Source organism: Mastigoproctus giganteus, chromosome 3 (genome assembly GCF_048544385.1).
Source record: "Mastigoproctus giganteus isolate SK-2022 chromosome 3, ASM4854438v1, whole genome shotgun sequence".
Classification (NCBI taxonomy): domain Eukaryota; kingdom Metazoa; phylum Arthropoda; class Arachnida; order Uropygi; family Thelyphonidae; genus Mastigoproctus; species Mastigoproctus giganteus.
The window spans coordinates 92,477,528-92,491,724 of record NC_143577.1 but is presented as its reverse complement, the minus strand read 5'-3'; the positions used below and the strand labels follow the sequence as shown (position 1 = coordinate 92,491,724).

The 14,197-nt window shown below is 39.3% G+C and overlaps 1 protein-coding gene across 2 annotated transcripts in view; it reads right to left on the bottom strand.

Annotated features, from left to right (window-relative positions):
- Nucleotides 1-6,141: 6,141 nt before the first annotated feature.
- LOC150088153 (protein NDNF-like) overlaps nt 6,142-14,197 on the bottom strand; it is an 80,632-nt gene continuing 72,576 nt past the window's right edge. For both annotated transcript variants that reach the window (XM_090369353.1, XM_090369354.1), the window contains exon 4: nt 6,142-7,707. In XM_090369353.1, the coding sequence (XP_090225479.1) occupies nt 6,326-7,707 (1,382 nt within the window). In that variant the 3' untranslated portion in view covers nt 6,142-6,325. The remainder of the gene's footprint in view (nt 7,708-14,197) is intronic.

The window sequence follows — 14,197 nt, the reverse complement described above, 5'->3', positions numbered from 1 at the left end:
AGCATGGTGTAAGTCACTGCGTCTAAGTCCTACAATAACAGAAGGAAAGAATAACGTAACCTGCTATATGAGGTTATTTACAGGAAACACACAGGATTTGATTAAATATTGCAGTTTTTATTAATAAAGAGTTGATTTCTCAGTTCCCATCAATTTGAAACTTGAGCGTCAATAACTTTGGCACAGCAATGTAATGATTTCATTTTTAGTTTTCTAGCAATATGCACAACCTGTAGACATTATTTCTTTATTTTAAAGTGATAATGTTTTTGATACAAGTTTCCGAGATCACATATCGAAAGTGGAGTGAGCTTAGTCAGGTTGTGCCTTATGACCATAGTGCAAGGTAATGGCACTAACATTTAAAGCCTTAAATACAGATGAATCAAAAGTCGATTCACAACTTTTAAGTCTATAACTTGATGTATTTTCAACTTACTAGTAGTAAAAGTAGTAGTTTTCGAGTTTTTGCTGGTCACTAACCAGTACGAAACTACCATACCGCAGGGTGGGCCTAAAGGTTCAGAGGGTCCTGTCGACTGATTTGGATTGGTTATTAAAGAGCATAGGGTACCCTTTCTGAATCTCCCGGGGGGGAGTCTGGAGTTTGTAATTTCGCTACACTGACAATCATCTCAATGCTGACGAAAGCCCTGCCATACCTGCTCTAAAATGCCGGTGTTAATGGTGACTGATAAAGCTGATCCTGAAGAAAGTCCCAGAGACAAAAATTCAAATGGTGTAAAATCTGGGTTTCGCTTTGACTGCGGAATCGGACCATCTAGGGTCTTGTCCACCGATATGAAAAGTTCATATTCAGAAATTCACATACATGAGAGAAATGAGATGTATGACATCTTGATGATCCGGGTAGTCTTCTGGGAGACATAACAAGGTCTTGTTCTGTTCCACTAAAAGACCACATTTTGTTGCTTGAGATTCAATTTTGTTGTTTTAGATGACCAAAGGTTAGCATTAGTTGAGGCATAGATATAAAAAATAAAGCTTATGCAGCATCAGCCAAAAAAATTTAATAAATAATAAAAAAAATATCTTCCCATTTCACCCATCCGGTCACTCCAAATGTCTGTCTAGTTCACCCTTAAATTTATTTATTTAAGCTATCAACTTCCACAACGACAGATGGGAGTCGGTTCCACCAATCATCAACTACCCGATAGCTAAAGGCAAACTTCCGCACATCTATTCTACAACTGTCTTTCCTCAATTTGAATCTATGCCCCCCTCAGGTTCTTAATCTGAGCAAGCTGAAGTATCCCGTCAGCATTGAGCCTGCTCAAACCATTCAAGGCCTTGTACACCTCGATGAGGTCACCTCGCAGGTGCCTAGTCTCCAGATGCTGCAACTTGCAGCACTTAAGCCTTTCTTCGTAAGCGCACCCCTCTGTTCCTCTCACCAATTTTGTTGCCCTTCTTTGTACTTGTTCTAGCAACTCAACATCCTTCCTAAAATGAGGCCTCCAGACCTGTACGCAGTACTCAAGGTAAGGCTGACCATTGCCTTGTACAAAGGGATCATCACCTCCTTGTCTCTGCTAGCGAAATTCCTATATATCATTGATAAAACAACATGACCTGCTCTGGCAGCCCGTCTGCACAGCTCAGAGAACTTCATATCTGACTGCGCAATTACCCCCAAGTCCTTTTCATTCTCTACTACTCTGAGTGTAATACCACTCAATTGGTACGTTATTCTGGGGTTACTGCTACCCATATGGAGTACTTTGCATTAGTCAATGTTAAACTTCAGTTGCCACTTCTCAGCCCATCTGCCTAAATTTTCTATAGTCAGAAAAGTTAGTCATTAACAACCCTGCCAACCTTTGTATCATCTGCAAACTTGGACATAAACCAGATATACCTTTATTGATATCATTGATAAATACACAAAACAACAATGGGCCATGCACCGAACCCTGGGGGACTCCGCTAATAACATTACTCCACGTAGAGCAGTGTCCATTTATTACCACTCTCTGCCATCTCCCACTGAAACATCACTTTATCCGTTGCAGTAACTTGCCCTTAATGCCATACCGCTCCAATTTGTACAGCAATCTTCCATGTGTAACAATATCAAAAGCTTTACTGAAATCCAAGTATATGCTATCAAATTTATTTTTTGCAACTAGTTCCTTTGTGACCACATCGTAGTAACCAATCAAATTGGTCAGAAAAGACTTTCCCTTAACAAATCGATGCTGTGTCTGAACTGTTACTGCTGTCTTGTCTAGGTAATCCTGTATCACCTCTTTAATCAGTTGACTCCATTATTTTCCCCGGAACAGAAGTCAAACTAATTGTTTGTGTCACTCTTTGAACCCCTTTGTGAATTGGTGATATATTTGCGCACTTCCAGTCCATAGGAAATTCCCCTGACTCTAAGGATGCTCTCATAATTATAGCTAAGGGTTTGCTTACTTCTCTTGCCGCCTCCTTCATTATAACTGGATAGATTCCATCTGCCCCAGGTGCCATTTTTATGTTTAACTTCAACAGTTTCTCCTCCAGTTTGCTCTCAGTTATTTCAAAATCACTTCGCTCTCTGTTAGAGTTTGATAAACTTCTGGCATTTCCCTTCTTGAATAACTCCTCATTCAGTTTATCAGCTACTTGAGCAGGATCATCAATAGTCGAACCATCTATGTTAAGTGTAGCAAACTGATTCATCCCCTTCTAGAGTTTACATAAGTAAAGAACTCTTTGCTGTTTTCTTTGCGTCTTTTGCTAAAGATCTCCTTTTTATGACTTGATTACAGACTAGCTTATATTTGCCGTAGGCTTCTGTGTCGCCTGATAATTTATATGCATCCCATGCATTTTTCTTCTCTGCCACGAGCTTCATTAATTCATCCGACAGCCATTTAGGCTCGAACCTTGAATAGTATTCCTTAATTGGTATGAAAAGTCTATTAGCCACCAAGATTAAGTCCCTGAAGGCTTCCCATTTAGAATTCACCGTTGGTAACGTCATCAGTTGATCCCACTGTATAGAATTTAAAAACTGTCTGAGACCACTGTAATCACCTTTACGAAAGAAAAAATTCTTCTCTTTACTCTTGATGGTAGTTACATCTTTAAGTATATCCCACATCACTGTCACCTAGTGGTTCTTTTATCTCCAAATTCTTAATGCATGAATAATTACTGCTGATAATCAGATCAAGGGTATTGCTCCCTCTGGTTGCCCCTCGAATATGTTGCTGTAGAAAACGATCCTCCAATAAATTCACAAAAGTCTTGCCAGTGTGCGAGTGACCAACCCACAAAATTCCAGTCAATATCTGGAAAATTAAAATCCTCCATTATAAGACATTCTGATATATTGGACCACTCTATTTCTCTGTTCAAGTGCTCATTATATTCATCAGATTCATTAGGTCTATAGCACATAGCTACTCTCATTTTCCCTTTCCCAGTGCTTATGTCACAACAAACAGACTCAACATTGTACTGCTCACCCGTGTCAATCGGATGCACTCCTTAGATTTTATGTGTTTCTTAACTAACAGCATAACCTCTCCTGCTTTCCTACTCTGTCTATCCTTCCTGTACACATTGCACTCCCCAAATTACAATTCTGCGCTGCTTATATCTGTGTGACACCATGTGTCTGATATTCCAACAATATCTGCCTTTGATGTCTTGATCAGCACTTCAAATCCATCAATTTTATTTACTATACTTCTAGCATTAGTGTACATGCAAGTATACATGCACTTGTTTTTACTCTTAGTTACCCTAACACAGCCCATGCATTTACTTGTTCCATAATGACTTCCAGTAGCTCCTGAAGTCACCAGCAACTTGCGATCTCGGCTGCTGGTCACTACAATAGAAGCAGTGTAAGAATCATTTTCGCCTCTGCCTGCGGCTACCGTTAATTTTTTAGTCTGTGAATTCCCCAGTCTAGATGGATGTCCAAAAATATTTGGACATCCATCAATATTCGTGGAGGGATGTCGGAATATCTTTGGTCATTCATTACTTGCCATCTTTTTTTGCTAATTTCAAAGTGCACCACATGACCAAAAGTGTTCGGATCTCAACCCTATTGAGGAATGGAGCCGTTTTGAGGAATGGTTCAACCAAGATCCATTGGAAATGGGTCGAAAATATGTCGAGCAGGGTTAACGCTGTCACATAGGCCTGAATACTAAGCTAATATTGGATAGATGCTGAAGACCACAGTTGATGCCACATGACATGCTCAATTTATCAGTGATGCATATATGAAATGCAGTTTAAGAATATGAGCTCAGAGATTTTTTCCTAGTGACATTAACACTGTCAGAAAAAAAACAAAAAAACACACGGTTAAAATTAGGGTACCCGAGAACAACTTCATCTGCCCATGTGTATTATGTTCATAAACCGCGTGCATTCTCTGGTCGGTTTGCTTGTTTTGTTGGACGACAAACCCGACTTTCTGAGAGAGGGAACTTTGATATCCTCGCTTGAGACCAACTATCTCAGCCGCCTAGTGGAAAAAAGTCCATAAACTGTTCCTCGTAACATTTACAGGATTCGAATCCGGTCCTTTTCCGTTCCAGTGACATTAGTTTAGTTCGCTGGGATATTTATATCTGCATTTTATAAAATAGGCATAAAATAAAATTCTGTTAATAAGTTTAGAGAATAAATGGGGCACCATCGAGAGGAAGAGTTAGTCCTTCCACCGATGTAACTTAAGGCAAGAATCACCAAAACGGCCAGCTAAGATTTAGCACCACATTAGTAAATAATAGCATTATATATTAGGATAATAGAAGTGCTGTTTATAAATGCGTCACTGAATCAATTCCATAGATAGCAACAGAATCGCAACATAGTAAGATATGTAAATGGCAATCCATTTGAAAAGACATTTTGTCTTTTCTTTCTCCAGATGCGAATTCTGTAAAAATGGACATACAGTAATATCTGTGAATAAAATTAACATTTTAAATGCAGTTTCAATATTTAAAATAAACTGATAATTTTAATGCATTAGTTTCTTCTGAAGGAGAACATTCGTAAATATTCCTCAGAAAAACAATAAACTTTGACAGTCATTAAAAAGAATGGGTTTTTAGAAACTTATTAATTGTGGAGTTACTTAAACAAAGCTGTGCAGAATAGAATTCCAAGTGCCTTTAGCCAAAGAGAAAACCCTCACCTGGAGGTTTTTCTCTTTGGCTATCCTATCGCAGAAGAATAACAGATTCAGTATTGAGGGGTTAAATAATCTCTAAAGTTAATTAAATGTATTTATTTTACACTCTTCTTTAGCACGACTAATCTCAATAATATTTATTTTGATCAGCCAAATGGTGAATTTACAGTAGAAGTTACAATAAATTTAATAACCATTCTGTTCTCTTCTGCCCTCGTCCCACTCTGGACATCGTGAGCTTTCACTTCCCATATCTCTCACGCTAAAATCAACGATGCTTAAACTCCTGATTTTTCAGTTTCCCAATACCTTGGCGGATCGTGTAAGAATTGAAGTCTCCAGGAAACTAAACCTTGTTTGTTTTTAACGAGAAGTACTTTGCAACGAGGAGTGATTCATCGGCATTGTCAACTTGGTGGTAACCACTTTATTTGTACCACCAACAATGAAGTTTTTGTCTCGCCTTCTGCGCTTTATTTAAGCGGCGCGTTCCAGGGTTAACAGTGCGTGTTACCACTTGCATTTTACAAGCAAAACAGGGTTAATACGACACTGGGTTGAGGCTTCCACATCACATTGGTTAGAATACGATACTTTCTATGGTTTCGTGACAACACACATACACACGCACACACACAACACAGAGCTGTAGAAATGGCACTTGTAATGTTCAAGACCGAGATTATTGTTCACAGAGAATGCATTGTGTGTACGCCAAAGTTCAGTGAGGAACCTAACTTCTAGCATAATGGATTCATTGTCTTTTTAGGTCCCACAGTTTAATTTTTGGACACACAACCTCAAGACTCATCAACATTCTTCAGGTTACACTGTAGGAAGAACCAAGTTCATTACACGTCTTGGACTGTTTTTTCTTTATACTATTTCCAGTTGTAGATGAAAGAGCGATTAATCACCTTAAAATACCCCTTCTGAGAAAAGTTTTTTTCTTTTTCCACTTTAGTTTTAAGGATAACTGCCTGGCATCGAACTTAAACAGGTAAAGTCAGCTGAATAAATAATCTTCGGAGGAACTAATCTGATAAAGATCGGCTATTCTGAGTTTAAAAATATTTACTTTTTGTGTGTGTAGCAGATTTGTACTTCATGCTCAGCGCAAATGTTCTTTGGGGACGTTTAAGTAGGCAGTCACCGTTTAGTTCGGGGATATGTGCACGTCTTCCTGGTTGTTACCCACACTTGCTCGTAGGGTAACATCTTTCCTCTAGACTTCGTGACCTGAACTTCGAACAAGTAAGTAGTCGACGCTTCCAACCCTTGAATTCTCTGCATTATAATGTTGTTAAATCTTTGCCTACTGAAACGATGATAGCGTCGACACAGAACACTCTCGCGAATAGTGCTGCCATCTCTTGGTTCCTCGCAGACGTTTTGGGGTTTCGCAAATAGCTTCATTAGCCCAGCAGTGACTCTTCTCTTATAAATACAGTATTTCACTTTTTCATCGATTGCTGTGGGCCAACCGAGGGTAACCGAATCGCACGTAGTCAGAGTGTCAAATACTTTGACTCCACGGTCCACCGGAAGAGTAGGAAAAGGAAAAGCTTGATATTTCTTGCTCACCCATATTCTTGCTTTTCGTACTTTGCGAAGTTTGGTATGGAAGTTAATGACGTAGGTGCCGTTGGTAGGACTGGTCAGCTTCAGCATCTTCATGTCCATGACCTCTTCGGAGAGAAGCTCCTTGTTATCTCTTGATATGGAAACGTGGACCGGACCCGGGCCAATGCAAGATTGTATGAAGAACCAAATGCCATCTGCGGGAGCGTTTAGGAAGTACTTATGGGTCACGGTAAACCTGTTGGATTCTGTCATCACCACAGATGTGAGTGAATTGTCTCTGAGTTTACTGGGAGTAGTGACGTTCTTGGTGGCAACGCTGGTACCAACGTAAGAGGCACTAGCGTTAGTGGCAGGGTTGATGACGAATACGTCAAAGTGATATGTGGTTCCTTTCTTCAAACGTGAGAATCTGTGCCACGTTCTTTGTCCTACACATGCCAACACCACATCGGACTTCATCTCCGCATTTTTCCGCAGATCGGTCACCTTAGATGTGAAGCTCTTCCTGGTTGTTTTTTCCCATGAGAATCCAAAGCCGGCTGAAGAAGGAGGGGTTGTCGGAACATCTCCTTTCAAGTCGGAAGTAACAGCGCAGAATGTGGGATAGTTTTCTCTAGGGTTGGCGGTAGCACAATATTCGATAGAAGTTCCCTTTTCGGAAGTTGGGCTTGCCTTCCATTTGATGAGAACTCTGTTCCTCCGAACTTTCACGAGCTCTACTTTAGGGTCCGGTGGAAGTTCGGGATAGTAACCCTCATTGGCGTCTGGCTTCGTGGACACGTAAATCTTGACTGTGACATCTCTTGTTGGCGACTCGAGATCGATTGTGTAAAGCCCGGGAAGCGCTTTAGGATTGGAATAGATTCGCCTTTCACGGCCGAAGTAAGAAGCCATCATTGCTGGGCTGTCGACCGGTTGAAGTCGAAATACTTGATTGTGCCAGGAATCTGAAAAGAGAAAGTTAAAAATAAAACGAGCTGTAATGTCTAAATTGGTTAGAAAGTTCCAAGCGACAACTAATTAAAATAAATTTAATTAAACGATTGTTTTATAGATTTTATATTAACGCGTTATAAATGGGAAAAAATAATAAACAAAAAATAAAAATAAATAACTGTTTCACTAAATTTTGGCAATTTTCCAGTTTGTTAGGTGATCCAAAGTTATATGAAAGTTTTTTATGGCAGTTCTCCACTTTCGTTTCTATACTTAATTTTTTAAAGGACTCCATAAAACTTTTATGGCTTCTTTTGATCACTGGTGGACTATCAAATCCCTAACAGCCTGTAAAACCACACGTATTTGTTTATATTTTTCCATTTTATTACTTAATGTTTTTTTTTTTTTTTCTGGGCTTGCTGGAAGTGATGTTCTTTATGGCTATGTTCGTACCAACGTAAGAAAACACTAACAGAAATTAAGATTAATATAATATTATTAATTAATAAATTGATACAGTACTCGAAAAGCTCTTATACTTTTAAAAATATATTTAATATTTTTGGCTAATTCATTATATTTCAAAAGTTACAACATATTTTAAAATCTTTAATTTTTATATTTTTTTCAAGTAATCTAACGTAAGATTGTGGAGGGGGCTTCACAGAAATCATTTCATCTATTTGTACGAGTGTAATGAAATAACATTACATATTTAAATATCTAAAGGTCTTAACACATATTTAAAATACATATTTGCGTACGTATATTTAGAATATTATGTCCTTCATACAGTCAGTGCCACGGACTTATTTCTGAACACTTTCCTCTTCATTAGTTCCCACAAGGAAAAAGTCATTGGAGGAGTTGCCGCGAACTTGAACATCCTTTATGATTTACGGTATTTGCAGATAAAGGAGAGTTTCTTTTCCACGATTCTTTAAACACCAATTTTGTGGGTCTCTTTGGTATCTAAAGATTCAGTCTGTTGTAAGGCACGTGCCACCCTGTAGTATATATTGTAAGACTGAGTGAATGTGTAAAATTCTTCTTGCCACCTTGAGGGTGTATTGGATGTAAAAAAAACTTTTCTATTTTTTAAGTGCGTATGAATCATTATACCCAACTCTTGGCAGCCAATCTTCTTCTGCCATGTTGCTACTTCAACCATTCGGTGACTAAAGTTTACATTTACTTAGGGTGACACAACCGTTCTCCGAAGGGTGATGGAACTCTCGTAGGAAGAAAGGCAACCGTTTCTCTTCTGGGAAGTGAGTGGCTCATCTTCATAGTTCAATGTCAAGGTAACGCGAGGAAATAGAGCATCGTAGGCGCAGTTAACTGGAAAAAGTCAGTCAAGGAGTGGAGTTCTGACTTGATAATCAAAGTTGGATAAATCAAAGTGAGTTGGATAATTAAACTAGTTGGATTATCCAACTAGTTTGATTTTCTAACAGAATTGATGATTTTTTTTTGCTCTGAAATGACACATTTTAAGAACTATTTCTTCACCAGAACGAAGACGAGAATTAACAGTTTAATCATAAATGTATTATTATATTTTTCGATTTCAATGTCTTTTAGAGCTGAATAGATTGTGGGTCGATTTTGTCTTCAGTAAAAAGCTCCTTTTCCCCACTATTTATCTGAAAATGACCTGAACGTGGCTTACATACGTCGGTCCTACAGCTGAAAAACATCAATATATACCGAGCGACGACAGGCAAGGAACGGCTCTTTTGAAGGAGGTAATAATCAAACAAAGAGCATTAGGCTATAAAATTATAAACATAAAGGTCTTTTCGATTTCAGCGGAAGTGTAAAACGACTTCCTTACAGAGAAAGTCACTGTTTTGTCGCCGATACTATTCCTACTTCAGTGTAGGCGAGGATCATTTCCAGTTTTATGTGTCTGTGGTTGGAGACAGTGGATCGTACCACAGGCAGTTTCCGTAGGGTGACCGCGTGGAAGACTGCGAACAGCTCAAGTGTTGACACCTGTACTTTCGAGAGACACGTGCTTTTTATAGATTCACGCGATATTTAAAAAAATATTCTTCTGTGAAGGATGACTTTCTGAACTTGAGTCACCTGTCAGCACATCCGCTAGTAACAACCTTCCTGGGGTCTTTTAATGGACTTTCACCGCCAGGCATTGCTGAATATCACGCTCTTTCCCCATAGTTTTAAGCATCCACGCTAAATATCGGAGAGATGAAAATGTCTGGATGTGGATGAATGATAACTGAGTTAAAGACCGAATGGCGTTCACTGAACTTAAGAAAGGAAACGCCTGCGTTGGTCTCAACGTTTATGCATTTCGAGGCAGTTTACGACTATCAGGATGGCGTCGGTGATCTGTGATCCTGCCGAGCTCACGAAGAGTAACTGTTTTGTGAAGTTCTTAATTGGTCTCGTCTTGTTTGTGTGCGCATTAACTGTAAAGTGGCGAAGATTTCTATTTTGCACGGCCCGTCCCTTGTTTTTTTAAGTGTAAAACCAGTCAGTTGTATAATGTACGCAGTTTGTAAGCAGTTCAGTAGATGGCGCCGGCTAATAGTTTATAAAAAGTAATGACGCAGTGATCGGATGATCCGGAACGAACCTGTCCTTTTTGTTAAAATTTTTCAGTTGGAACCGTGTTATTATCAATGCAACAGTTTTGCAAGGAGGTGGAAAAATAAGCTTGCCGACTCTTTTTGAAATTAAGACGAAAACCATCGAGTATCACGGTATTTTTTCATATCCACAGATATTAAATTTTCATCATTCCCTTATTTATTAATAAGGGAATGATTTTCATCATTCCCTTATTCCCTTATACCGGGAACTCTAGTATTTCTTCTCGAAACGATTGTGTGGCAATACTCCACACCAAACTGTGATTCCAGGCATTCGTTGCATTCATGTTGGCGATTAGCATAGCCGTACCCGAACATCATCTGACCAAAGAGAGTAAAGCAGAACCGGGTTATTCATCTGCAACAGCATGATTTCTGGGAGTTGAATAAAAGTCTCTTTCACAGTCTCTTTCAAAAAGTTCTCATGGACGTTTTTACCTTTGAAGAGGACTGAATTCGATTTTCGGGGGTATCCAAGTTTGTCGACAACATTTTATGGGCTATGTTGCCGGAGTGATTTAAAATATTGAAATTAGGGGATGTACGTTTAGCCAACAACCCGCTGTTAATTTCAAAAACGTGTACACACTGGCTGAGGGGCAAGTTGTGAAATGCATTCATAGAACCGCAGTTCAAAACTTTCTTACGTTTTCGATATGGGTACAGTACTGTATTGATCATACAGCACAGTGAAATATAAGCAGAATCGTATTTTTTAAATACGATTTAAAAAGTAACGCTTTCTTGTAAAAAAAATAGGTATCCATTTCTGATAATGGGTTTTATGAGCAGTAAAGGATTAACACGCAAAGTTCCTTCTTCGCGCTATACCGTGGGTGCCATTTCCAGTTGTGATATCTCTACCACCCACCCGTCTTAAGCTCTAAATCGAGGTAAATTGAAATTTATTCGTTAAATCCACAAGAAGCGACTTCGTTGTAAACGTGCTCTTCTGTATATCGTATGTTTTTTGTGTCTAGTCTTTTACTACATAGTTTGCGAGTCTATCTCAGTACGCCTACTGGACGCTCAATCAAAGTAATGCATCTCCATTCGGCAAAAGAAATTGGATGGAATCCTATCATGCTGTAAGCGACAAACCTTTTTGAAAAACCCGTGGCAGGCTTCACTGCGTGAAGGGTAATCATTATCTTCAGTCAATAGAGGCCATTTATTTATTTTAGCAATAACTGACTACTCCTTGCCAAAGCAGTTTTGTAACCCCTGGCCAACTTTGGAGCTGTCGTTTATTTATCATATACGACAGGTTAGCACAACTCATAATAAATGCTTTTATGTTAGCTACATAAGCAGATGATCCCTAGGAAGTCTATTAATATCGCAAAGTACCATGTCCGCTGCCAACCTTTTGTTTGACTGCAGCGCACTCTGTGTTCACTGTGATGCCGCCCCACTAATCTACATACATAAATATGGCACGTGGCCACGGGCACTTTCAAAGTTAAATACCTTGCGGAGGAATTCTGAATACCAAAAGGTATGCTGCTCGTTCACAATGAAAATACGGTCCATTTTCATAGTTAAAAATGGGTATACACTATTATTTTCAATAAACATTGTATTTTGTACAAATGGAACCTAGTTAGCATTCATTTCTTGATATTATTAATGGAAACTACACTGCAATCACATTTTTATCTGAGCCTTACCGAAAGATGACACTAGGATTAATATTATTGAATATAAGTGTCGCGATGCAACCCTACTGTCTTTACACGCTAGCTTTCTGCGGTTACCAAGGCAACCACAGAAGGTCAGTAATCTTAAACTTTGCGTTTTCTTGAGCTCATTAAGAAGAGGACTCGAGTTACCTCTGTGTCGCCTAGAAGGGTGTAGTGCGAACTGTGTTATCATCGTGCCGTGTCTGGAATACATCTTCTCACACGAGAAAACTGCATTTCTTCAAAGAAAATATGTCATCGCTGTTAAGCCTTGACTATCCGAGGAATGTTTTGACGCATTCCTTTTTAACGCGCGCTCTCGATGGAGCCATCCTGAAAGAAGTGTTGTTAAGTACTTTCCATGTGTTGACTCAGCGTTAGCTACCATTGACCCCTCTCTTCTTCTATTTTTTTCCCTCTTTCTGCGCGATGCGTAATTTGCTACTTAAAAATAATTTTCAGCACGGTCTTGGTGTAATGGACCGAGTTCTCACTTTAATTATGACAAACGATTTGCGTTGGGTGGTTGGTCACGTGCATGCAAATTGACGTCACTCGTCTATCTCCTTTTAGGTTTCTTTGTTGCTCGAAGAACTAAACAGTCCACCACTGGAACGCATCCAATCGTGGACTGTTTATTTTCCAACGGTGGGAGTGGAATGTTCAATTCTCCGACTTCCAGTGTTCATCCTGCGCGTACCCTTCTGGTCGGTTGTTCAATGCGCTCTGCCGCCAATAAAAAGAAAACAAAAAACAGTAAATAAAACAGATTTCGAAACATAATTTCGCACGTGGAAACTGATATCCGTATGAGGTCATGGTCAGAGTGCTTGACTCGCAATATTTACGCTGCGATTGTTGACCGTAAACGATGTATGCGTTAGTGAAGGAGCAACATCGTTATCTAATCGGCCTACACTTCGCGTGAGACACACATACTGGAAAAGATAACTATCCAAGGACATCCTCCAGGAAGCCTGGTATTGGCGCAGTCTCTTACAAATAAATGTAGGACTTCCTCCATGGCGATTTAGACTCCCGAAAAATTAATATCGCTGGAGATAACGTTTTAAAATTATCAGTTGGAAATTCCAGTAGCGTTGTAGTCTGGTGAAAGATTGAAGTGAATTTAATTTTTCAGAGCACGGAGAGTACGTCTGAGAAACAAAATAATATAAAAATTAAGCTTTACGTATAGCTTAAGGTAATATTATAATGTAAAATCAACGAGTATTGAGTTTTGGGTGTAAAAACCATTGTGCGCACAGTCTTTTTATTATTTTTATTTTATTTATTTATTTATTTATTTTTTTTTTATCGAGAGAGGGGTTAGTAACATAAGGGAAATTAACAGCTTTCTCAAGCTGAAGATATCTTTTCTTGCAGATATGTTGTTCGATTCTCCTCCAGCAGGGTAGTCAAAAAGTATCCGATGTGTGAAGGTCAGTTGAGGCCTTTCATCAAAGAAATAGTTTGATTAACCGCATGAGAGTGACGTCTCTAATATGGAATTTGCAGATTCCTTTTTTATGTTATTTTAAAACTGTCCCCAATCACTGCAATTTTCTTTTCAATGCAATAGGTTTTACGACCTGGGAATCGTGTTCTAGCATGGGATTTAGATTTACGCACAAACTGCCTTTAATTTTTCATAGACCAGTAGTCATGCGCGATGGTGCCTAAGTACACGTGCGTGGATTGATCGGGGTTCAAGCCCATGTCTGCTAAAGACACACGGAGTAGTTCCCGTTGCCTACTCTGTGTGTCCTTCAGCCATCGTGAGTAGCACAGTTGACAGAATCTCCGTCCTCCTGACACCGGATGGAGAAGACCTGAATTCGAATTCCGTCATTGAGCGAGGAATGGAGTCTTTTTCACAACGTGATTGAGTTAGTCGACCTCAGGCGAGGGTAGTATGGTTTTTTTCTTCCCGGAAACTCAGGTTTTTTTGTCGAGCAAACGGAAAATCGACCACAGGACATACGCAATTTACGGGTAAAATATATACGGAGCAATATGGTCTAAGTTGCTGATGCCCCTCAAATCCTATCACGACAACTAATCCATCCCCCTCTCCTTTTTGTGAGTACCTCTGCATTTTCCACTCGGATCACGTGTTCTATGTCAAGGGAGGTTGAATGGATGGATAATGTCAAAAACAGATCCTTTCAATCCGGCACTCATTGTTTTAAGAC